At 43.7% G+C, this 27,203-nt stretch overlaps 1 protein-coding gene across 1 annotated transcript in view; it reads right to left on the bottom strand.

Annotated features, from left to right (window-relative positions):
• Positions 1-225: 225 nt before the first annotated feature.
• The window catches only part of LOC144684077 (transmembrane protein 144-like), a 76,807-nt gene continuing 49,829 nt past the window's right edge, over positions 226-27,203 (bottom strand). The window contains exons 8-10 of the mRNA XM_078548089.1: positions 26,091-26,209; positions 4,760-4,879; positions 226-386 (exon numbers count right to left, since the gene is read on the bottom strand). Of these exons, the coding sequence (XP_078404215.1) occupies positions 226-386; positions 4,760-4,879; positions 26,091-26,209 (400 nt within the window). The remainder of the gene's footprint in view (positions 387-4,759; positions 4,880-26,090; positions 26,210-27,203) is intronic.

Consider the following 27,203-nt stretch of genomic DNA (forward strand, 5'->3'; position numbering starts at 1 on the left):
TCAGAGCAGCTTGTCAGCAATGCCCATGTCCTGAGAATGAGCTAAAAACAATTCTCTGTGTCTCCTTGGGATACAATGGCGTTGCGAGCAGTTATATTTATAGTCAACATTGCTTAAAAAAAGCTAAGCAGTGTGTTCTGCTTGTGATTTTAGTGTCGGTAGCACTGCACAGCTAATAGCTGATTCATATTCCCAAAGCCTTTCTGATTCAAGTTCAACAATAATTCAGAATTTTCCATTTTGTTTTCTGTTATTTTTGATACAGTTACAAATATAAGCAATACTCACAGCAGTAACAAGAGGAAAAGTGATAACTGCACCAAGGAAATAGTTTGCCAGGAACCACGCACTGTTTGCTATTCCCCACAGGAGTCCTGAAAAGAAAGCTAAGAATGAAAGAAATTGGGAAGCGTTAATTATCTGTATTTGGACAGCTTGTTTCTGTAAAGGAAATGCCAGAAGAATTGCCTGTGAATGTTAGGAGACTCTGCTCCTAGTGCAGAGCCTGCTCAACAAATTGGGAATTCAGAGAATTGGGCATTAATGACCAGCATGTTCCTGTAATAGCCCTGCAATGTTTTTCTTTTCAAATAATTATCCAATTCTCTTTTAAAGGCCTTGATTGAATCTGCCTCCACAGTGCATTCCAGATCCTAATCATGCACCACGTAAAAATCTTTTCCTCATGTTGTTGTTGCTTCTTTTGCCAATCACCGTAAGTTGGAGTCCTACCCTTCTCCCAATGGGAGCAGTTTTTCCTTATCTACTCTGCCCTCATGATTTTGAACACCTCTATCAAATTTCCTCTATACCTTCTCTTCTCCAAGGAGAACAATCCTATCTTCTCCAATCTATCCATATAACTGAAGTTCCTCATCCTTGGAACCATTCTCCCATGAATCTTTTCTGTACCCTCTCTAATGTTTCTTTCCTAAAGTGTGCTGCCTAGAACTGGACACAATATTCCAGTTTTATAAAGGTTCATCATAACTTCATTGCTTTTGTCCTCAATTTATAAAGCCCAGAATCCCATAGGCTTTATTAACCCCTTTTTCAACCTGCCCTGACATTTTCAGTGACTCGTGCACATATACACCCAGACCCCTCTACCCCTGCAGCCCCTTTAGAATTATGCTCTTTATTTTATACTGCCTCTCCTCATTCTTCCCATCAAAATGAATCACTTCACACTCCTCTACGTTAAATTTCATCTGCCACTTGTCTGCCCATTCCACCAGTCTGTCTATGTCTTCTCGAGGTCTATCGCTATCTTCCTTACTGTTCACAACACTTCCATGTTTTGTGCCACCCGCAAATTTTGAAACTATTCTATGGGTTTCAACTTTGTTGACAAGTCTGTTATGTGGCACTTTATCAAATTTCTTTTGGAAGCCCATGTACACCACAATAGCCGTATTAGCCCCGACAACCCTCTCTGTCACTTCATCAAAAACTGAAGCAAGCTAATTAAACACAATTTACCCTTAACAAATCTATGGCTTTCCTTAATTTACCCACATTTGTCCAAGTGACTGTTAATTTTGACCTGAATTATCAATTCAAAAAGGTTTCCCATCACCAAAGTTAAACTGACTGGCCTACAGTTGCTGGGTTTACCTTTATACCCTTTTTTGAACAAAGGTATAACATTGGCAATTCTCCAGGCCTTTGGCACCACCCCCACCCTACCTATAAAGATTATGGTCAATGCCTACATAATTTCCAACCTTATGGGAGCCCGACAATTAAGAAACCATCTCCGAGAATCTGTTCAATTAGGGGCAGGGAGTGATAAAAGGAGGTGGGAAAGCCAATCAGCATGCCCAATGGGAGGGTGGCCAGCAGCCTTCGCTCTGGCTGCAGTGAGAGTGCAGCTACAATGATTGGGACACATGTGGGAGCAATGCAATGCAAGGTGAGTGAGATGAGGATGAAGGTGCTAGAAGGCTTTTCTTCAACCCGAGCACTCTCCATGGCAGCAGTCTCCGTGAGAGATTGCTGCAATAGCAGGCCTGTGCCTCTACGAATGACCTGAGGCTTTCCATTTATGGCAAGTGAAGGTTAGATCGCATGTAGATGTCAAGCATTTGGACTTTCATTTGCACACTCACCACTTGTCAGCTGGCAAAACATGTAGACTGCAGAGGTCCCAGGCGCTTTTAGGAAAATTGGAAAGGCCGGGGAAAATGCCATTAATAACCACTTTAATGACATTAATTGACTTCCTGCCGTTGCTGGGCTGTTTGCCATCACCTCACGGCTATTCTCTATCCTGACTCCAGTATTTGAATATCTCCTTGTGTCTTAGTGACCCAAACTGGAAGCAGAGCTCAAGACCATAAATTTTAATGCATGTGAATAACTGGCAGTATCGCAGCAACTGTACACCCTGCCTGATATTTCTTTCCAACTTCAAAGGACACAGAATAGGGTGTACAATGGACAAACAATCTGATATTGCCAGTTTTTCACCCCTGTTGAAGTTTAAAGTTACCCCCATGATGTGAATAAAGTACAATAGAATTTGCTCAGAACTTTATTATTTGTGTGCTGGTTTATACAGTTCAAGATTCTATTGGCTTTGTTGATTGCTACTCAGTGTTGGTTGGACATGTTGAGTTTTGCGTGTAATCTTTTGATACTTCAGCACCATTCATGGAGTACATCCTTTACCCTATTCCTTTCCTATATGCAGTGATTTATTCTTATTCATATTAAATTTTATTTGCAATTGTTCTGCCCAATCACATATTTTGCCCAATTCATTCTATATTTCCTGAGTCCTTTGTTCAGAAACAACTGCCCCTCCTGATTTGGTATTATTTGCAAACTTTGTCAAATTATATTCAATCTCTGAATCCAAATCATAAATGTAAATCTGAAAGGTGATTAACTAACTAATGTCTTAAGGTTAGAAAGGTATTTCTCCTCCGTGTAAGTTTAATTAGTGTTAGCATTTAATGAGGCCACATAAGTATTCAATAAGCTGTCACAAGATTTAGATCTGCTTTAAGTATTCCCATAAGTACAATGGAGCTGGGCATTCCCATTAGGAGTCCAAGCTTCTTGCATTCAAGGGTGTGCCTAAGCTGCCAAATATCTATTTATACAGTAGGGTAACCCAGGGGTATAGATATAAGAATCTTTGTGATCTGAACTGGATATCATGGCTTCGATGTGCCCTTAAGTGTGTTTCTTCAATCTTTCTGAACAGAGACTGGAACAGGGTGTGATAATTATAGGCCAGAGGCAAATCATTAAGCTTCCTAATTTTATATAAAGTAAACCTAGAGCCTAATAAATGTAATCAAATCTCACCTTGATTCAACAGTTAAAGAAACTCCCTTCAGAGCAAGGTAAATAATAAAAAGTTGTCACACTGTCCCTAGTGAGCTCAAGTAACTTCTTTTGACCTGACTGGCTCTGGAGTTGAGAAGAGGAAGTTTCTCCTCAGTAAGCCACTTTACCTCCACAGACAGGTTGATTATGTGTTTCTTTTGTTCCTTTACCCTGTGCACCATGTCAGAGGGGGGCCCTCTTGACTCTTTTCCCATTCAGTGCTTCATCAGTTGCTAAAACCAGCTACCTCTCCTTTCCTGCCTTGGAGTGCTAGTTTAATAAAATATTTCCTGTTACTGGTGATAAAAGAGACACGCTGTCGAAGCTTTTCACAGCATTCCTCTTTTTTCAGCAATACTCAAGTTCTGTACTATTTCCTATCTTGCTCAAAGTGAATCAAGAACACCCTGGCTTAATGGGCCTGCAATGAGAAAGTTGACCCTAATTGTTCAACTTGAATTAGGATGTGAACTGTAACATTCCACACAAATTGGCCCATTTTCAATCCTTGCAGCCTGTGACCTTTTTTAAAACCTCTGCAAATTTGCTGTTTTAAAATGCAATGCAAACAAGACACAATCCCAAAACCCTTTCATTGAAAAAAATGGTCAAATAATCCACAAAATTGACAAAAACATAGAATGAAATGTCGTATGACGGTTCCTTTACAGACAATTACAATTAATCCCATCAGAGGTTTCATCTCACTCATTTTATCCCCGGGGGAATATTTTACATCTTCATCCACAATTTCCAAAAGTAATTAAGTTGTTCTAAAATGATAGTTATCCTTATACCTTCATTATTCAACTTTATCCATTTGTTTTCCACATTTGAATAAGAACGGTCATGTACTGTGCAATCATCTCAGTCTATTCTTATCCTTATACTTTTCCTGATTGAATACTTATGTTTTCTTTTCTCAGGAGAAAATTGGTATATTTTTGATGAGAGTCCAATCCACATCACAGATTGGAGAAACATTTCTCCAGTTTTTAGTCTTGCCAAGGCCCTTGAATGTTGTCCTCTAGGTCTTTCATCATTCCAACACATGAACTAATTCAAACCAGCGGAGCACAAACTAACTGAAAATTCATGCTCCATCAGAAAACTCTTCAACACTTGCGGACTTCACCGAGAAAGTTGCTTGTCTGCTAATTGCTCAGTAGTAGGATGTCAAACCAATACCCCTTGAACAGCAAACTAAAAACAGAGAATCCGTATTTTTATATTTAGTGCAGGTAGTTGGAAGTTACTGTTGGTTGGCCTAGGGACCACGGTATTGGTACATTGTATGGAAACCTTTACAATCACTGATAAAGAGCACTAAAACTATTTTGTTGAAATCTCCTGAATAGCTAAGAATTGCCATGCTAGCAACATTATATAGACATTGTGACTGTTCATCAATTCACCTTACCGGGTAATATTGCTGTTGAATAAACACTTGGTTTGTTTTTCTTCACTGCACAGTATATGAGAAAATAGATTGTACTGGTTAGAATAATCCCACTGCAGTATGCAAAAACATAATCCATGTCTAAAATAGAAGAGAAGACAGTGTTAGATGTGAGTATCTAAATAATGACATTAATTATGTTGTCACATTGTACTAAGAAAAGCAAAGCTTTGTAACACAATCTCCACACAACAATCAATTCAAATGTCTTGTAACTTTTCAAAACTGTCAAAGTTTTGAGATTTTTCACTCTTTGGCCAGCAGGTAATTTTAGACAATTTATATTGAAGTGTTGTTATTAAGTTACCTTCAGCTCACTTTGATTTACATCCTCAGAATAAACGTTCTGTGAACGTAAATTAGAACCAGCTAAACCATCTACCCAGGCAGTGGTTCTCAGATACCACAACAGTTTTAGGCAAGGACATCTTAGTTAGTCCATTGTTATAATCCCCACAGAGACCAATAACTTTTTTTTTTAAAAGATGAATTTCTCAGCAACTGAAGGAAAGAATTGCACAACAGGATTGGATGTTTTAAGACTTTTACGTGACAGATGATAATCAACATAGAATAAATATCACTTAATAGGCAAATAATGCACCAAAATAGGAAAAAGGTACTTTCCCATTAATTAATTAATTAACACGATCAAAATATTTTACACCACCGTCCCAGCAGATATGGACTCAAAATGTTAACTCTGTTTCTCCCTCCACAGATGCTGCCTGACCTGCTGAGTTTTTTCCAGCATTTTCTGTTTTTATTTATGTTTTTTCTTTTTACTCTTTGATGGAATGTGGGAGTCATTGACAAGGCCAGCATTTGTTGCCCATCCATAACTGCCCTTGAACTGAATAGCTTGCTAGGCCATTTCAGAGGGCAATTAAGAGTCAACCACAGTGCTGAGGTTTGGAGTCGCCAGTGAGCCAGACCGGGTAAGGAGAGCAGATTTCATTCTGTAATGGACATTAGTGAACCACGTAGGTTTTTGTGACAATCGACAATAGTTTCACGGTCACCATTACTCAGACTAGCTTTAAATTCCAGATTTATTAATTGAATTCAAATTCCACTAGCTGCTCTGATGGGATTTGAATCAATGTCCACAGAGCACTAGCCTGGGTTTCTGCATTACTTGTACAGTGATGTTACCACAATGACACCACAATCTTTCCTTAATGTAGTTATAAAGATTCAGTTCCAAGCTCCTCCCGGCTTTTCAGCTGGCTCCCTTCTCCCGACCAGACCAGAACAATTGTTCCAATGTCCTTTGAACATCATTCCACTCAGTCATCTGTCTCTTTGAATAGAGAATCAGTTCCCAGCAGCATCCTTCTTTTTCTCTGCCTTTCACAGCAGTAGCTGTTTCTGTTTCCCTCTTCGGGTCTCTCAGTCTGTGTGTCTTTATCCAGAAGAAGAAACGTGGCCCTGATTTTGTGTCAAGGTGTGAAAGCTTGTCATCTGGTTTTCTATTAGTTGTGATTACAGATCACATGGGCTTGTCTCTGGCCAGAATTTGTATGATCACACCATACCCCATTCAGAATATTCTGTTTTACATTAAATTAAAAGGAAACCATTTAAAATATAACCATCTCATTAAGACGTATATTCATAACAATTTTTGAAAATATATTGTTTCATTGGATGTGGGCATCATTGGCTAGGACAGCATTTACTGCCCACCCCCAATTGATCTTAAGAAATTGGTGGTGAGCCTCCTTCTTGAACTGCTGTGGGCCATATGGTATAGGCACACCCGCAGTGCCCACAGAAAGGGAGTTCCAGGATTTTGGCCCAGTGACAGTGAAGGAACGGTGATATGGTTCCAAGGCAGGATGGCATGTGGCTTGGAAAGGAACTTGCAGGTGGTGGTGTTCCCATGTATCTGCTGCCATTGACCTTCGAGGTGATTAGAAAAAGCATTACTATAGTCATGATTTTTCTACACCACTAGCAAAATACCACACTGTTATAATTTTAACAAAACTTACTACCTACAGTACAGGTAATATCCTTTCCCCTTTTGTCACATTTCACCATTAAACATTTCGTCTTGCCCAATTTTTAGAATAGAAATAATGTGCAGGGATACGGGGAAAAGGCAGGGCAATGGCACTAGGTCATAATGCTCATTTGGAGAGCTGGTGCAGACATGATGGGCTGAATGGCCTCCTTTTGTGCAGTTAAAATTCTGTGAATCTGTGATTTTTAAAGACTAACCCCGTAACAACTATGAACACGTGACAATTACGATTTAAAGGGCAGAATTTAGCCCTTGGCTGGTGGGTGGGCCCCACCGGCTCGGCAGCAGGAGGACAGCCGAACCCCACTGCCAAAACGGGGCCCGCTGCCATTTTGAGTGGGCGGGCCAATTAAGGCTCGCCCAGCGGCCTGCCCGACATGTGCTTCCTGTTCCGGGGCGGAGGGAATCCCCAACTGTCAAAGTGCGCTCTTTCGCGCATGCGCACGAAAGAACACACTGCTCCCTGAGGCAAAAGTCCTGTCTCAGGAAGTTTAGTGAAAGGTAAGTAAACTCTAAAAATAAATAAATATTAAAATTATTAACATGTCCCCCTCATGTGACAATGTCACACGAGATGGGACATGCTAATAATAAACACATAAAATGTATTACATTTTTAAAAAACAGACATGAAACTTCATCCCACCAGTGGTAGAAGTTTCATTTAATAATCTGCAGCCTGCTGGGGCTCCTGGCCTGCCTGCCAGCCTTAAGGTTGGCCGGCAGGGTATTTAATAATGTTAAATAGCCTGTCAATGGCCTCAATTGGCCATTGACATGTCGATGGGCGGACAGCTGATTTCGCTGTCCGCCCGCCTTCGTGAATATTTAAAGGGACCGGGATGACGTCGGGGGTTCCTCCCGATGTCATCCCACATCATTTTCCCCTCGGCGAGCGGGCCCCGCCCCCAAATCGCCGAGGGGAAAATCCTGGCCAAAGTCTCCCTTGTGTGAGTTCTTAGAGTCACAACTCTATTGCAAATGAGAGTTTCTTTTACTTCTCGTCATTTCACATTCTTTCAATCTGCTCATAAGATCTCCTTTTTCAGTTTGCGTCAGAAGTACAGCATTTCCACATCCTCAGTTAAAAGATTGTACTGTGATTTTACACCCTATATGTTGGATTTTAAAATTGGTATTAGATTTTGCACAATCTGGACCTTGACATAATATTTGTGATGTGCCCAAATGTTTCACAATTTGTTTGGTATGGTTGACCTTGTTAAGAACAATATTGCTGTTTGCTGGCAAACCTCCCAGTTTCTGAATGTAAATTAAGAAATCTCATGTCAAAGAACTTGTTAACCTCTGGATTCACCAATTTCCTTTATTCTTCTTTAAAGTCAGGCATTAAATCTCTATCAGAGTTTTCACATTTTAAAACACACTCTGAACCACACTGTGCAGGTTTAATGCCTGATTTCCATTATTTTCCATATTTGAATGTTTTTTAATGTCCAAGTCTGTAAAGAAAGTCCCAACCAGCCATACATCCAAATTCTCCTACATAACAATTTAATTCACCCTATCCTGTTTAAATTCAGGATCAATGTTATCTTGCTTGTTTCCATTATTTAATCATTCAGTGTTCTTTTCTGGAGACACACTACATCCTTTTGTGCAAGCAGCTCATTTTTCTGTCAAATAAAATTCTACTTAGCTGCTTTAAGAACTTCGTTAAGTATATGTTGATGATCATCCAGAAAAGTTTGATGCTCCCTTCTGCCAGTTCACAAATCTTTTTAATTTCTTTTTGCTTCTTATCTTTCCGTTCAGTTCAAGCCTTGTCCAGTTCTTTTCTAGCAAGAGCAATCGCATCCCCATTTAAAGTTTTAATTTATGTTGAAATCATGTATCCTTCCTCATAGCTCTCTGTATCAGTATTCATTGCAGATGTGCTACTCTGTTTCAAAGTATTTTTTCCTTTGTTTCATCATTAGCTTTGAGTACTGTTGCCATCTGCTCTGTCACACCTTGTTCATTTTTTACCTACATGTCTTTATCTTGCCTCCAACTGCCATTAACTCTGTTTTCAATTTGTTGCTCCAATGTCCTTTTAACATAAACAGTTTGAGTTCCTGATTCTTTGGGCGTATCTTTAGTTGAAACAATTATTTTCACAGCAGAGTTACAAGAATACTGGGCAGAATTTTCCCAAATTTGCACCAAGTGCGGTAGCGAGCAGGCAAAATGGCGTTCAACCTGCTGACGGCGATGGTGGGTTTTCACACCGTATCGTCCCAAACCTGCCAAATTATCTATACATTCCTGGGAAACACGCCATTTCCATGGTGGGCGGGCTCTCATTCGCCCTCCTGCCATCACCCTGCTGTTGCATCACGCTGGCCGCCATGATTAAAAGGCAGCCACCAGCACACCGCTCATTGCTACCAGCTCACCACCGCTGCCCGGGAGACATGGCCAGCAAAGGGAAAAAGACCTCAGATCCCCGGTTTACTGACGGGTCCCTTGAGCGACTGCTGGATGCCGTGGAGGCCCGCCGGGATGTGCATTACCCCCGCTCTGGCTGCAGGATGGGCAGCAATGTGACCAATCTGGCTTAGGAGGCGGTGGCAGCAGTGGTCAGCACCAATGCCCTTCAGAGGAGGTCAGCCACCCAGTGCCACAAGAGGACGAATGATCTCCGTTCTACCAGGGTAAGTCACTCTTTTCATTACTCTCAACTCACACACTCACAAGCCTAGTACACATCCACAGAGATCTCACACATTACCGGTTTAAGGGACATCACTATTCACTCTCTCACACACACCTTCATTGTCCTCAGGCCATCCATGGGACCACTCACCACCTGAACAAGCCAGGCACATTTATCATCTGGCCCGGCAGACGTTCTGCTTACACTTTCTCCATCTCTATCCATGCAGGACAAGCTGGCACACAACAAGAGGGAGAGGTCGCAGACCAATGGAGGTCCTCACGGACTTTGAAAACAAAGCCATTCAGCTGGCCGGGGATGACTGGGACCGGTCCTGTGCTGACGGTGAGGTCGGCGCTGCTCTACCAAGTGAGGGTCCAGCAATGCAACATCCATCAGACAACCATGCTGTGAGTGTTGTGTCCTCTTCCACAGGCCATTGCCATACACTAAATATCTCTCCTTGATTTCGCAGGCACATCTGCCAAACAGCCATCAGAGCCCATGACCCGGGGCCTCCAATCAAGCCCCAAAGAAATCTCCAAAGGGATGTCTGGAGGCACCCTCTTTGAAGTCCTGTCACTGCGCTCACCCACACCCTCCACCAGCGCAGGGACACACACCTTGATGGGACCTAGCTCCAGAATAGACACAGGATCACAATCTGGTGAGCACATCGCACTGTCTGATCCACAGCGGGCAGATGCAGGGATTTCCCAGGTCCCCGGCATTCAGACTGCTGGAGGCCAGAAATTTGCTGAGTCTGAGTCAGATGACAAGCCTCTGGACTCAGTCATGTCACAGTTGCTGGAGCTGCAAAGACAAGCTCAGGAACACCAGGAAGGGATATCCGCTGCACTCCTCAGATTGCAAGGCACAATGGAGGAGTCCGTCCGCCTTCAGTCTGAGGTGATAGCGCCGGCATGCCAACACACCGAGGTCAACACTGTCAGGATGGCAGCCGCCATGGAGACCTTGGTCCAGGACATCGCTCCTGCGCTGCTGCACTGGCTTAACTCCATCGCCTGTGCCATAGTTGGCCTACAACAGTGTGTACATGAGAGGGTTGCAGGGCAGCTCAGTCTCACTCCAGCTACCCCTTCACCTCAAGGAGTCAGCCAGGGGCCCTCAGTCACCCATAGGGAGGAGGATCAGCAGATGCACACTCGGGGCCATCCACCCAGGTGACTCCAGGAATGTCCGGCCTATCCAAATCCCCTCTTCCTGTGCCCTTAGCAGCTCCAGCTGCACAGTCCGAGGAGGGTGCCACTGCCACACAGGACCCTGAAAGTAGTCCGGGGCCCCCCAAGTCTCAACCCTCCAGAGAACACCCACCAAAGTCATCACAGACAGGGCGTAGCAGTCAGCAGGCTGCCTCCACCTCCGCTGTGGATGTCCAGGGGAGCACCAAGGCATAGCAGCAGGGTTAGGAATGACCGCAAGGAGAATTAGTTGCACAGCCAGGCACGGGTGTTGATCAATTGTACATACTGTCCACTACTGTCAATAAACTCTCAAGACTGTCTCCCTGCCTCTGGCTCATTGTTCTGATGAGCAGTGTTCTTGTCACTCAGATGTGAAACCTTTCTGCACAAGATAAAAGGCAGGTGTCTCAGTCCAGGGCCTCTTCCCTTTGCTCTGTGCAGCCTTCAGACCAAAGTGATGTTCCGGCCTCACACTCCCTAGACACATTACTGATGCCTGCACCTCGACAGTGCTTGTCATTGCTGCCAGAATGCAGTGGGCAGGCACCACAGTTCTCTCATACTCTCTGTGTGCTCTCAGCACCAGGCTGGCCCCCAACACACCAGCATCTGTGACCAGTGATGCTGTGCTCCAGCTTCTGAAGGCAGACAAAGCATCAGGTGCTTCTAACGTTTCATGGCTGTGTCTCTATGATATGGCCTTGATCATGGAGCACAAGCGAGCTGCCCTCGGCCAGACAGGAGTCAAACGTTCTCAGAGGCTGTGTGAAAATTTATGGAATGTCCTCACACATGTTATCATCACCCTCCTGCACTCAAGCGACTATTAGGGTCTTCACTGCGTCCCCATAACAGGAGCGTTCTCACAAAGGGTATTCATGCTGCCATAAGCCAGACTGGAGTCAAACATTCACAAAAGCAATGTGAGGATCTATGGGGGTCACCCCACTGCATGTTGTCATCATCCTCCACAAATCTAGCAGCTATGAGGGCTTCCCGAGCACACATGCCTCGCCTGGCTAGTGCTAGGGCCTCAGCCCCATCATTGTCACCTCTGAGGACCCCCTCACCCTCATCCCCATCAGTGTCCTTCTCATCGGAGGATAGCTTCAGCTCTTCCAGCCCCTCCTCAGCCAGCTCCTCTACCCGTTGCAGCACCAGGTTGTAAAGGGTGCAGCAGGCGATGCTGATGAGTGACACCCTCTGTGGACTGTGTTGCAGGGCTCCACCAGACCGGTCCAGGCACTGGAACCTCATTTTCAGCACCCCAATGGTCTGTTCCACCAAGTTGCGAGCTGCGCAGGAGCCTCATTATAGCGTCGCTCTGCTGCAGTCTGAGGCCGCCGCACAGTTGTCATCAGCCACAGTCTCTGCGGGTAGCCCTTGTCCCCGAGGAGCCATCTCTGCAGCTTCTGTGGAACCTGGAAGACTCCAGGGATCTGTGACCGGCTGAGGATGTGGGCGTCGTACACACTCCCTGGAAACCATGTGCCCACCTGCAGGATGCGTTTCTGGTGGTTGCATACCAGCTGCACATTCAGTAAGTGGAATCCCTTGCAGCTGATGTTGTCCACCGTGTGCAGTGATGGAGACCTGAGACCACATAGGTGCAGTCAATCGCACTCTGCACCTGTGGGAATCCCAAGATATGGGTGAATCCAGTGGCCCTTGCATCCTGGCTGTCCCAGTCCCAGGCGAGATGCACAAAGTTGTGTGCCATGGAGAAGATGGCATCCATGACTTCATGGATGCATTTGTGGGTGGCGGATTATGAAATCCCACAGAGGTCACCTGTGGAGCCCTGAAAGGAGCCACTGGCATAGAAATTGAGCACCGCTATCACTTTCACAGCCACTGGCAGTGGATGCCCTCCATGTCCCCTTGGCGCCAAGTCCTGCAGTAAGTGGCAGATGTGAGCGACCAGGTCCCTAGACATGCACAGTCGTCGGCGACACTGGTTCTCAGTCATCTGCAGGAATGGCAGGTGGTGTCTATGGACCCTGGGTGTTGCTAGGCACCGACCAACCACAGCTCGTTGTCGCTCCTGGGCAGCGTGTGCAGGAGCCCCTGCTGCCTCTTCTTCATGAGGTTGCTGCTCCTGCCTTTGCGCGGCCAGTGCCTCAGTCACTCTCTCCTCCATCTTGTTCGCTCTCTGTAGGCCACCAGGCATACATCTAGGTCACCAGGATCCAAGCCCCTGATGTGGTCCTCCTGCGGCATGAAAAAGAGAGAAATGTGGTTAGCATGGGTGTACATAGCACCTTTCCTGGCCCTGTGTGATTGCCCCTTAAAGCATTCCAGAGAGTGCTGGTCACCCCTCGGATGGCCACAGTTGAGTGCGTTGCATGGCTGCCCTGTCAGCCTGCGACATGGGGGAGACTGCCCCTAACCATGATGCTGAGATTGCAAGGGGTGAGTGCCTCCAGCAGGCAGTTTAGGAGCCCGATCCTAATCATGTCGATGCGCCTGAACTGCCTCAGTTGCAGAGGCAGGGTCAGTTTATACAGGTCCCCCTAATGCGTGGCCACTCCCCTCACCTACCCTGCCCCCACCTTGATTCCTTGTGCTCGGGATCCACGCCAGGGCAGCAGTTGACCCCCTCGACACCCCTGACAACAGCAACAGTTGCCCCCAGACACACACCCCCGACAACAGTTGCCTCCCTGGCAGGGCGGCACTTCACCCAGGTGCCCCTGAAGCTTGCAAAGCAACAGACGACCCTGGCGTGTTTTGGAGAACGATGCTGTTCACTCACCTCAGTTCCCCCAAAGTGAAGGCTGCCCACGTGCACATCGACGTGAGACATGTTGACATGCTTTCCCGCTGAAGGTGGATGGATGATCCGGCAGGGGTCCAAAAGCCTGGCGGGATGGCCTTTTAACAATATCCTGATCCTCAGCCTAATACCGGCTGAGCAGAACATCATCGACCTGTCTTCCCACGGTTGTGAAACCGATTGCGCCATATTATCTGCTCACACCACCTGTCACGCCTGCTGCCAGCGGGCACAGAAAATTCTGCCCATTGATTCTTTTATGTCACTCGATTTTTCTTACACAACTTCAGTTTCTGCAGTCTCAACAGGTTGTTCCAGAACCACTGGAGACAGCAATAATTTATCCCCAGCCAAGTCATTTCCTAATAAAAAAATACTACACCCATCGTTTGTCAAATTAGGCACAATCCCCACAATTATGGGACCACTAATTAAATCACAATTCAAATTAACAATATAAAGTTCCCATCAATACCCTGTTATCCGTACATTTATATTTAACAAATTTTCTGGAGGGAAAATCCCATCATCTGCCAATATCAGTGACTGCGCTGATTCTGTATCTCTAAGAATGGCAATTAGCTTTCGTACCTCACCAGACAAGAATGAGGGCATTTGTGTTCTATAAAATATGGAATGTACTGGTGGGAATTGACAGAAACAAATGCCTGGTGCCCTCTGGCAACGACAAAACACGAGGTAGCCAACCACACAAACTACAAAAACCATTTGTTTCCAAGACAGTGTATCAACAAATTTTCTTCCCAAGGACAATGGAGCAAGTTGCCAAAGGAAATAGTCACAGCCCCATCACTTGAAATCTTCAAAATCCATCTTCAGATTACTTGCATGTAAAAGATTTCATTATTGTGACTACCATCGCAGCAGTGCCTGGTTTAGATAGCATTGCCAAATAAATGTTAGCAGAATACAGATATTAGCCTGTGATGCTGACACAACTAAAGCAGTAGAAGTAGAAACAGAAAACTTGCATAATTTCTTGCACCCTGTGCAAGAATGCAGTAATAACGAATACTGGCGAACCTACAGATTTGTCATCATTTTTATCCACTGGGACAGTAAGTCCTGGAGGAGCAATGTGCAATCTTACAAATGCTACAATTGTGCTTTTTAATTTCCAGAATTCTGCTTTACATGTCATTTTTAATGGCAAAGATACCATGCGGGTACCTTTGAATCAACCTTAGCCTCTGGACTGTCTCTCTTACTACTTTGAGGAGAATCTGTTTCTTCCCAGGGCCATTTTCCTCACTTTGATCCAGAGGGAATTGGATTTCTCTCCAGTTTCTGTGTGAGTTCATAAACAATCGCCTATTACTAACATTCTTGCGAGACAATTTGTAGTCATCTGCCATCACTACAGCTTCTCTTATCTTAGAAGTTTTATAATCTTCCAGGTGGAACCTTATCGCCAAAGAAACACTATTTTCAAATTCTTCTATTAGCATCACAGAATCACAGAATTGAAACAGCACAGAAGGAGCCATTCGATCCATCATACCTGTGATGGCTCTCCAAAGGAGCAGTTCCTTGTGCTACTCCCCTGCCTTCTCCATGTAGCTCTGCCCATTCTTTATTTTCAATTAATAATCCAATTCCCTCTTGAATGCCTCTACTGAACCTGCCTCCACCACACCTCAGGCAGCGCACTCCAGATCCGAAACACTCGCTGTACGAAAGAGTTTTTCCTCATTGCTTCTTTTGTCAATTATTTTAAATCTGTACCCCTTCATTCTTGCTCCTACCACTAATGGGATCAGTTTCTCTCTACCTACCCTCTCCAGACCCCTCATGAATTTGAATACCTCTACCAAATCTCCTCTAAATGTTTTATTCTTGAAGGAAAAGAGTCCCAACTCCTCCAGTCTATCTATGTAACTTAAGTTCCTCAGCCCTGGAACTATTCTTGTGAATCTTTTCTGCACCGTGTCTAATGCCTTCACATCTTTCCTAAAGTGTGGCACCCAGAATTGGACACAATATTTCAGTTGAAGCTGAACCAGTGTTCTTTACAATTTTAACATAACTTCCTTGCTTTTGTACTCTATGCCCCTATTAATAAAGCCGAGAAAGCCATATGCTTTATTAACTGCAAAAACAGAATTACCTGGAAAAACTCAGCAGGTCTGGCAGCATCGGTGGAGAAGAAATCAGTTAACATTTCGAGCCTTCACGGCCCTTCGGCAGAACTGAAGCATAGTTAGGAGAAAGGAGAAATATAAGCTGGTTTAAGGTGGGGGGGGGGGCGGGGGGAGAGAAGTTGAGGGTGTGGTGATTGTGGAGATAAGCAAGCCGTGATAGGAGCAGATAATCAAAAGATGTCACAGACAAAAGGATCAAAGAGGTGTTGAAGGTGGTGATATTTGTCTAAGATAAGTGCTAGTTAAGAATGGAAGACAGGACACTCAAAGTACAGCTCTAGTGGGGGTGGGGTGGAAAAGACTAACAAGGCTTTAGTTTTAGATTTAAAAATAATGGAAATAGGTGGGGAAAGAAGAATCTATATAAATTATTGAAAAAAAAAGGGGGGGGAGAAACGGGGTGGGGATGGGGGGAGGGGGAGTTTAAGATCTAAAGTTGTTGAATTCAATATTCAGCCCGGAAGGCTGTAAAGTGCCTAGTCGGAAGATGAGGTGCTGTTCCTCCAGTTTGCGTTGGGCTTCACTGGAACAATGCAGCAAGCCAAGGACAGACATGTGGGCAAGAGAACAGGGTGGAGTGTTAAAATGGCAAGCGACAGGGAGGTTTGGGTCTTTCTTGCGGACAGACCGCAGGTGTTCTGCAAAACAGTCGCCCAGTTTGCGTTTGGTCTCTCCAATGTAGAGGAGACCGCATTGGGAGCAACGAATGCAGTAGACTAAGTTAGGGGAAATGCAAGTGAAATGCTGCTTCACTTGAAAGGAGTGTTTGGGCCCTTGGACGGTGAGGAGAGAGGAAGTGAAGGGGCGGTGTTGCATCTTCTGCGTGGGCATGGGGAGGTGCCATAGGTGGGGGTTGAGGAGTAGGGGTTGATGGAGGAGTGGATCAGGGTGTCCCGGAGGGAACGATCCCTACGGAATGCCGTCAGGGGGGGTGAAGGGAAGATGCGTTTGGTGGTGGCATCATGCTGGAGTTGGCGGAAATGGCGGAGGATGATCCTTTGAATGCGGAGGCTGGTGGGGTGATAAGTGAGGACAAGGGGGACCCTATCATGTTTCTGGGAAGGAGGAGAAGGCGTGAGGGAGGATGCGCGGGATATGGGCTGGACACGGTTGAGGGCCCTGTCAACGACCGTGGATGGAAAACCTCGGTTAAGGAAGAAGGAGGACATGTCAGAGGAGCTGTTTTTGAAGGTAGTGTCATCAGAACAGATGCGAAGGAGGCGAAGGAACTGAGAGAATGGGATGGAGTCTTTACAGGAAGCGGGGTGTGAGGAGCTGTAGTCGAGGTAGCTGTGGGTGTCGGTAGGCTTGTAATGGATATTGGTGGACAGTCTATCATCAGAAATTGAGACAGAGAGGTCAAGGAAGGGAAGAGAAGTGTCAGAGATGGACCATGTGAAAATGATGGAGGGGTGGAGATTGGAAGCAAAATTAATAAATTTTTCCAGGTCCCGACGAGAGCATGAAGCAGCACCGAAGTAATCATCGATGTACCGGAGAAAGAGTTGTGGGAGGGGGCCGGAGTAGGACTGGAACAAGGAATGTTCCACATACCCCATAAAGAGACAGGCATAGCTGGGGCCCATGCGGGTACCCATAGCCACACCTTTTATTTGGAGGAAGTGAGAGGAGTTTAAGGAGAAATTGTTCAGTGTGAGAACAAGTTCAGCCAGACGGAGGAGAGTAGTGGTGGATGGGGATTGTTGGGGCCTCTGTTCAAGGAAGAAGCTAAGGGCCCTCAGACCATCCTGGTGGGGGATGGAGGTGTAGAGGGATTGGACATCCATGGTGAAGAGGAAGCGGTTGGGGCCAGGGAACTGGAAATTGTTGATGTGACGTAAGGTGTGAGAGGAATCACGGATGTAGGTGGGAAGGGACTGGACAAGGGGAGAGAGAAGGGAGTCAAGATAACGAGAAATGAGTTCCGTGGGGCAGGAACAGGCTGACACGATTGGTCTGCCAGGACAGGTTCTGTTTGTGGATTTTGGGTAGGAGGTAGAAGCGGGCTGTCCGAGGTTGGTCTACTATCAAGTTGGAAGCTGTGGGAGGAAGATCCCACTAGAGCTGTACTTTGAGTGTCCCGTCTTCCATTCTTAATTAGCACTTTTCTTAGACAAATATCACCACCTTCAACACCTCTTTGATCCTTTTGTCTGTGACATCTTTTGATTATCTGCTCCTATCACGGCTTGCTTATCTCCACAATCACCACACCCTCAACTTCTCTCTTCACACCCCCCCGCCCCCCCCACCTTAAACCAGCTTATATTTCTCCTTTCTCCTAACTATGCTTCAGTTCTGCCGAAGGGCCGTGAAGGCTCGAAACGTTAACTGATTTCTTCTCCACCGATGCTGCCAGACCTGCTGAGTTTTTCCAGGTAATTCTGTTTTTCTTTTGGATTTCCAGCATTCGCAGTAGCTTTTAGCTTTTTGTTTTTATCTTTGCTTTATTAACTGTGCTCACAACTTGTCCTGCTACATTCAATAATTTATGCACATAAATACCCACGTCCCTCTGCTCCTGCATCCCCTTTAGGATTGTAGCCTTTATTTTATATTGTCCCTCTGTGTTCTTCCTAACAAAATGAATCACTTCACATTTCATGTTAAATTTCATCTGCCACTTGTCTGCCCAACCTGTCTATGTTCCTTTGAAGTTCTACACTATCGTTCTCACAGTTCATTTCTTCATCACTTCTCTAAAGTTTTCAAAGGCTTGTTCAATCTTGATAGACTTATACCGCCTATAAAATATCATCTTCTTTTCTCTAGCAAATTCCACAAAAGTCTGACTCTGTTTCTTCCTTAAGTTTCTAAATTTCTGTCTAAAGACTCTGGCATTAGCTCATAAGCATTGAGAACAGCAACTTTCACTGTATCAAAGTCACCAGACTGTATGTCTGAAAGAGGTGAGTTACACTACCAAAGCCTCCCCCATGAAAACGCTTTGCATGAAAATATCCACCTTTCTTTTTGCCTTTGCAGCTTGTAGCAATTTTCTCAAATGACAGAAAATACAGTTCAACTGAATTTAGCCTCTAAGGGCAGAATTTTTCCCTCATCGGGTGGGTGCGCGCCCGACCTGAAAGGGAGAAAAATAGTGCGCGATGACGTGGTGATCATCCCGAAGTCATCGCGCACACTCGCGTTATTTTGGTCGGTGGACGCGCATGAGAGCTGGCAGCACGCCCGCCGACAATTAAGAGGCCTATTAAGGCCCTGAATCAATTAATTAAATGGATTTTTTTGCTGCCCATCCAACCATTCGGTTGGCGAGCGGACAAATAGGCCAAGTGGCCTTTGCATTTTTTGCGAAACCTCATCCACATGGGGTATGAGGTTTCGACCAGTGATTTAAAAAAATAAAAACTTTTAAAACTCAGTTTTAACATGTTCCTGCTCATGTGACAGAGTCACAAAAGGGGATATGTTTTCCTTATTTTTTCAATTGTTTATTTTTCATGTTAAAACCCTTCAGCTCCCTGAGGCAGCTCTGTGCCTTCAGGGAGCTTTCACTGAGCACACCCTCGCACATGCACTGACTTCAGCGCTCGCCCTCCTCCCCCCCACCACCCAGGCAGTGCTGAGCGTTACAGCACACAGTTCATGCTGGTTGGCCATTAACTGGCCAGCCAGCATGAGATTGTGGTTGCAGCCCGATTGCAAGTGGTGACCGGATTTGCAACCGCTCCCGGGCTCACCCGCCATGCCTGCCTGATGACGTAGAAATCCTGCCCTAAGTGAATATTTGTTGCCTAATCAAAAACAAGAATTAAATCTGAGTCATCCTCTAGTTTCCTGTTGGCATAATCGAAGCCTCTGTCTGTCCCTTTCAAAGTTTCTTGCTTCTCTTTCTTTTAGAAATTCGAGGTTTTCCTTTTCTTCGTCTCTTTCTAATTTTTCTCCTTGGACTTCAAGTTTTATTTTGTTTCTCTTTCTTTTTTGAATTCAGATTTTTGCCTTTCTCTCTTTCCAATTCAAGCTTTGATCTTTCCAACTCCAACTCACGTTGTTTCATTTGTAATTGAATTTTAGCTAACTCAACCTGAGTGCTAATGAGATTGATCTTTTCCTCCTCAAGGTCCAAATGCTGAACCAATACTTCAAAGATCTCTGCCTTTCTAGCTCCTGCTTTCAAGTCGACTTCTAATTTCTCTGCCACAGTCTTCAAATTAACTTTAGTTAACTCTTCTCAGGTGCTAACAGGCAGGTTGTCTCTGAGCATTGAACGTAGCCATGTTGACTTTTCACTGATTTAGCAAAAGTAAATGTAAAACTTTGTTTATTTACAGCCTCTGGAATTGGAGTCCTGCAACAGCCCCAATTTGTTACAATCCCCAAACAGACCAATAACTTTAAAAAAAGATTAACTTCCCTGTGACTGATGGAAAAATTGCATGACAAAAATCACATTTTAACACCTTTATTGAAATAAACCAACTGAAATCAACATAGACTAAATATAGAGATAAAAACAAAAAGCTAAAAGCTACTGCGGATGCTGGAAATCCAAAAGAAAAACAGAATTACCTGGAAAAACTCAGCAGGTCTGGCAGCATCGGTGGAGAAGAAATCAGTTAACGTTTCGAGCCTTCACAGCCCTTCGTTAACTGATTTCTTCTCCACCGATGCTGCCAGACCTGCTGAGTTTTTCCAGGTAATTCTGTTTTTGTTATAGACTAAATATTACTAATAGACAACTAATAAACCAAACTACAAAAAAGGGACATCCCCATTAACTGTGCAACATAACCAAAATACTTTATGCCATGCTCCCAGCAGATATGTAGTCATGAAGATCCAGTTCCAAGCTCCTCACAGCTTTTCAGTAGACTCCCTTCTCCCTGCCACATGAGGGTGAGTCTTCCAGTGCCCTTTGAGCATTATTCCACTCAGTCTTCTGAGTACCCCGAACTGACTTCCAACAGCAAGGCTCACACTGGCAACTCTTTGTTTCTTAAATCCCTACAAGCACCATCTCTTCAAATTGAGTACCAGTTCTCAACTGCAAATCGCTTGGTGGCTAACAAAAAAAACCTTTTCTTCTGCCTTTCACAGCAGCAGCTGTTCCTGTCTCCCTCTCTGGGTTTCTCAGCCTGTGTGTCTTTTTCCAGAAAAAAACAGCCGGCCCTCTTTTGTGTCAAGGTGTGAAGCTTGTCACCTGATTTTCAGTAGGTTCTGGTTACAGGTCACAAGGCCTTGTCTCTGGTCAGAATTAGTATGATCACACCATCCTCCATTCAGGGCATTATTTTTTACTTTAAGTTACAAGGAGACAGTTTAAAACATAGCTGTTTTATAAAGTCCCTCAACCACAACAACATACAAAGATGAAATTGGATATAACGTTGGAATGGTCTCATTCGTATAAGCCAAGTGTTGTGCTATATTCTGTAGAAGTCCACAACTAGGAAGGCTGGAGCCAGTTTAAGTGGCAGCTCAGTCAGCCAAATTCTAGGCAGAAAGACCTGGCTAAAGATCATTGCACAAACTGGTGGCTTTCTGCCCAGCTACAAAAGGGTACAGTCTTCAGAAGTCTAGTGTCATGAAAAGCTGATTACAGCCACAAATTACTTATGCGCATACTGAACTTTTTAAGGAGGACTTGTGTGTTTTTAAAGAAATATGAGCAAGGACACTGAGCAAAAGATGGTTGATCATGTAAAGTGACCACTTTCTGGAAAATTCCCATGTGGATTATACTGACAGACTGTCCTGAAAGAACATGGAATGTCACACCTAAAAAGGTGTCATGGCCTTCTTCAAGCAGAGACACTTGAAAGGCAGATAGGAAAGATGCAAAAGACTAAACTTTAATCTCCTGTGGTTGCAGAGGCAAAAAACTGATTTGCATATCTCAGCAGTCACCCAAAAATCCATCTCCTGTTGGCTTATATCTCAAAATGTGTAAATGGTTCTGAGATGGATGCAAGATGACTATTCCTTTCATGAGAATATACAGGGAAAAATCAGTTAAAAAGCAGTATGTGCTGGTGTTCTCTGTGTGTGACAGCAAGCAGAAGAACAAGATAGCCGCCCCCCCGCCCCCCACCCACCCCAACCCGGCAGCTTGCAGGCGAAAGAACCCCCCTCCCTCTCTCTCTCTGATTCTGAAGGCTCAGCAGAAGCCACAATCTAAAGGAAATAGGACAGCCTTTCAGTCACCCTGAAGAACCAAGTGCCTCCAAACCAACTGCGAAACTGCTAAAGTCAGCTCTACTGGAATCACCCAACTTAATGACCACAACGTACTGCCATCAACACCTCACAGACAAGCCAAAGACTGATTTGTATATTTTTAAAACTTTTATTGGACTCTCAACTTCTCATTTACGATCTGTGTGTATGTGTGTTGCGTTTTATTATTTTTCTTGTATTTTAGTAACTAATAAACGTACTCTTTCTTTGCCTTAAGAAAGCCTGGTTAAATTGGTTCCTCCTAAAAAATAAATACATTTGGACTGGGAAAAGGTATCCATGAGGGAAGGAATCCCTTTTAAATTAACTTTGTTGCGACTAACTGTGGAAGTTGAATAAAGAACGGGAGCCAATTCATTTTTCCACACCCAGGAGCATTACAAAATTGGGGTCCCATTGAGGAAGTTAATAAATTTGGGGAACCTCACCCGGGGACCAGTTGTAACACTAGAGTGGAAAAAGAGTGACAGGTCTTCTCTTGCTAAGCTTTAAAACCAGTCAATTTACCAATTTGTAAAAGTGAAGCTAGGCCTTAGCAAGGGTTATATTTGTGTGATTTATTATTTTCTGATATTACAAACAGCAATAGAGGTTGAATTAGATTAAGTATCAATGTAAACGGTATTCTCTTTGTTTATACATTACATGTAAAATGAAATAGGTTATTACTTTGGAATTAGCTTTGTTCCACTTAGGTACTTAGAAGTCTGTTCTGGAAGGTATCTGTTGGGACATGTATAAATTTCCAGTATCCAGAACACAAAAAACAGTTTCTTTTATAGGGTCTCCAGGTCATATTATTATACAGCTGGATTTTGGTCAGTAATGGTGAACTCCTGATCACAGAGGGATGATAGGGCCGCTTACAAGAGCGGCCCATGATGCTAAAGCTGACAGAATATTTAGTACAGTGCAAAATTTGTAACTTGTTCTGTCTCTGGTCATAAAATGTAATAACTTCATAGCCTTCAGTGCAGCAATACCAAGAATTTATTGAACAAGTTCTAAAGTATACCCCAAAGCAACTTTGAAAGAAAAAGCAATCTCCAGATTATTTTTACTTTTGAGGTTTTAGTTTGATCTCCTATGGTCCTGTTCACAGACACAAGTATGAAAGAAAACCCTGGAAAGGCAAAGTATCTTGAAAATTTAAGCAACAGGTTAAGCAAGCCATTTCATGCTGCTACAATGCAGTGGTTATGTGGGTGGTACTTTCCAGTAATAGGATGTTGCTGTCAGTCCAAAAAGACGTTCTGCCTGCTACCCAATTGAGCAATGTCGTGTATGGATTTCAGTGATGGTAATATAGGCTATACATCCCAAAGATTGGCTGATCGAATCAAACAGCATGTTCCTCCACGGGTTCTCAGTAAGTAGAGTAGATGTCATTCTGCGATTGGGCAGCACTTGCTGAATAATCCTGAGTGTGCTGATAGCTACACTAACAACTAATTTAAGATATTCAGTTGAGCTAGAAGCGACATACATTCATATGCAGGGACCCGTTTTCTGCAAACAAAAGGAATATGTTCAATCCTCGCGCCTTTTTTGAAATACCCAGGACCCCAGGGACCCTATAATTCCCCATTACTTTCTCCATGGCAACACCCCAGCCAATCCGAGTTGACTTGCCAATCAGTCAGCATTCCTTTTCACCTGTGGTATAAATTGTTGTGACTGTTTGAAATTTGGCATTCTTGCAATTGTCTTGATGAGTGCAAAACAAAAAGATTCAGCAACATGTCTCTCTTTTCAACAATATAAAATAAAACTTTCTCTTCCTCCCATCTGCACCCTGCCACCACCCCCCACCCCACCCCACCCCCACCCAGCCACTCCCTAACTTTTTTGTCACTTTGGCCAGAATCATCCAGCCCCTCATGCTGGTGGGATCTTCTGGACCCGCCATTGTAAATGGAGATTTCAGCAGCTCGCTGGCCGCGCCACAGGGCGGTGGGGGAGGGGGGTAGTGGTGGGAAAATTCCAGTCTTTGTTTATATTTGTCTTCCACTTTCTATATGTACAGTTTTCTCTCTAACATTATGTTTGTTATTGACTGATTTTCCATTCTCATTCCCAGATACTTTCCCACATCAGTTGTGCTAAGGGGGCTGTTACCAGGCGCTATCAAATAAGCTCATGTTTCATCTTTACTCTTTTTTCTTTTTCTGTAGGAAAGGTGTGCCTTGAGAAAAAGCTAAGGACCCAAGTTCATTCACATCTCAGAGCGGGAAGGTCAATCTGAGCTGACAGCAGCCCCCCACCTTCATTAACTGTCAGAGCTACTACCCATTTTCTAGAGTCTAACACCATAGGTGCTTGTTTTGATCGTGCTTTCCGTTTGCTGTTTCATGCAACATATTTAAACTGTGTCAAGTGACCATGGGCATAATGTCATATGTTGCTTGGGTGCCATAATGCGAAAGAGGTATTGGACAGTCAGGATGGTAATACATGGAAACAATCTTGAATATTACAACTTTTGGAGATACAAAGGTATAAATTGCAGTTGGCAAAATGATTGGACAAGCATGTAACCAATTCTTGTGGTATTCCTCCGTTCATTATTTTAGCAGAGGCATTAAACAGTTTAAAATAGCCAGCAATCTGGAGGGCACTCAATTGTTAAAATAACATGCATCAACATTTTATTTGTTTACATTTACAATAACACCTTGCACTGGTGTCATGATGCAATTTGAATAGTTGATTGAAGCTTCTAGGCATCAGACTTAATAAATGCATTGGAGTTGAGTTTCCTCTTGATGTGTCTGGGTACATTAATTGCCTGAATGCAGTGAATAGAAGGAGATTGATAATCAGAGCTGGGCACTTTGAAGGGAAATTGCCTGGTTTTCCCTCAACAAGTGGACAGACTATCAAAGGGGCACCATTCCTCCCACATTTCTCACTCCACTGCACCCAGTCAATTGATAGATGCAGATGCAGATGCAGGAAGAGGATAATCTACCCCCCATAGTTAACCCTCAATCCAACACCAAATGAAGTTTTGTGTATTTGGGAGAGTGATGAACTTTATTCTTAATTTAAGCATATCTTGTTTTCAGTATCCCTTTACCTTCAGGTCTTTGCTGATGACACACCAGAAATATTTTAGCATCTTATTAAAGCTCTAATCGCCCCCTTCAGGTGATTAGGTCCAGCAAATAGAACATTGGACACCACAAACAAAGGTGATTATTATCCTTTCCTTTGAAACTCAAATAATTTCATTGCCACTGTCAGGTGATCAAAATTGTGCCAATTTTAACACCTTGTCAAACCAAGGGATAATGACTGGACAGTCCTGACTTCTTGATACAATACAGGCATCTTATTTTGATACCTGACTGTAGCAAGAAATTATTTTCTTCCTTTGCATTTGGGTATAAATTATCACCTGCACAGAGCATATTGAAGATACCTGAGATGGGGGGAATCACACAGCCATAGCATTGCCTGCCCCATTTTCCATCCATGAATTTAAATGAAAACTTATTAAGTGTCTGTCACAAAAATGTGATCCATTCTGTACAATTTCCCTCGATGTGCTACATCCCAAGGAAAATCTGTCCCTGACCCCTGTCTTTTGAAACTTTGTGAAGGATGAAGGCCTCCATTTCGATCCTAGCTCTTTTTAAAGTATAATCAAAAAATAAAGACAGATATTTCTATTTGTCACAGCTTGATGTTCCAGCATTAGGCCAATGGAATGTGTAAGTTTTACTATTGTTCTGAATAGTACCTTGACAATCTTAGAGCTTTTCTACACTTCACCTGCAAATATATGTGTAATTGTGGCCTGTGGTCTACTCTCCACCTCTTGAGGTGGCCAGAGAAAATGATAGGGACGCTACATATTCTTCTAATTAAGGTCCATTGTTAGACCTGGTTTTATTAATCCACACACAGCAGATAGACAGATATTTAGGCTCATAACAAACTCAGTACGGAGGAAAAATCTATGCTATAGCACAAGCCAAGCAGCAGAGGGAGACAGATATACAGTACCACACCTTTATAAAAAGTATTATCACAGCAACAAACTTCAGGCTGATCATCACATTAACTTATTTGAACATTACAGTCATAACCAGCCTTGACATGTTCACCTGCTCAGATTTGCAAAGACTTTGAAAAGTATTGCCTTTGTTACATTAGTCAATACGCAACAATTGTACTTCCGTTGGTTTGGAATAGCAAGATGGAAAAAAAATTATACAGTTTCTTTTTCTCTTTAGTCTGCTTGAAGTAATTTCTTACCAAACTGACTTGCACCAAGAAACTCAGTTTCATTTCTCTCAGCGTGGTTCTTAATGTAGAGGACTGGTACAAAGCTGGAGCCATACAGTAAACCTGCACACATTGCAAGACTGCAGCCACTGGGAAATAGTATAAGAAAACAAATTAGGCAAGTATCTGTAAACAAAGTAAACTGTCTTATTTACATCACAGAGGCCACTTTTATATCGACCCCCGTTTTAGTTTTGATTTTGGGTCTCTGAATTTGATGCCAGGATAAATGAGGCAGATGGGAGCTATTTATCTCCTTGGCCCAATGTTCAATCAGATCATGGATGATGTACTTCACCTGTTTTTATTCCATATCCCCGGTTAACCTTGCCTACAAAAAACTATCAAGCATCCACAATCTTTTCAGAATGCCATACAACCCTCTGAGATATCAGCACTCCTTTCTTTCTGGACTCTTGGACATCCCTGGTTTGCCACGCTGCAGCAGTACTGACCCTGCCTTCAACTGTCCAGGCCCTCAGTTTTGAAATTCCACCCCTAAAAGTCTCTGCCACTCCACTTCTCTCTCTTCCTTTAAGGCACTCCTTAAAACTTACTGCACCTCTTTGACCATGCTTTTGGTCATCTGTCCTAATATCTCCTTATATGGCTCAGTGTCAAATTTTGTTTGATGGTGCTCCTGTTAAGTGTCTTGGGACATTTTACTACATTAAAGGTGCTGTATCAATGCAAATTGTTATTGTTAATGATGCTAGGAGCTATCTCACTGAATTCAAACTAAAACAGCTGCACTATAATAGCAACAAATGAGAGTTGAAATTCCTTTGTTCCTAGTATTGTTTTTGAAGTACTGTCAGGGAACTAAGTCCTCACATATTTTTATAAAATATATATAGATATCCTCATGGCTAATCTCTAAAATTTTAAAAACTGGACAAAGACCTTTTAAAATGGCTGAAACTATGTCTGTCTGTGAGCCTTGAACATAAGGAGCTATCTGTCAGTTTCGCAGAAACTTACATCTCATTATCCCTGAAGGGACACTAACGACCCCCTGTGCTGCAGAGATCAAATTCAAAGGGAGCTATACAAAGGCCATTTGCATTTCATAAACCAGGCCCG

This window comes from Cetorhinus maximus, chromosome 1 (assembly GCF_964194155.1).
Source record: "Cetorhinus maximus chromosome 1, sCetMax3.hap1.1, whole genome shotgun sequence".
Lineage (NCBI taxonomy): Eukaryota > Metazoa > Chordata > Chondrichthyes > Lamniformes > Cetorhinidae > Cetorhinus > Cetorhinus maximus.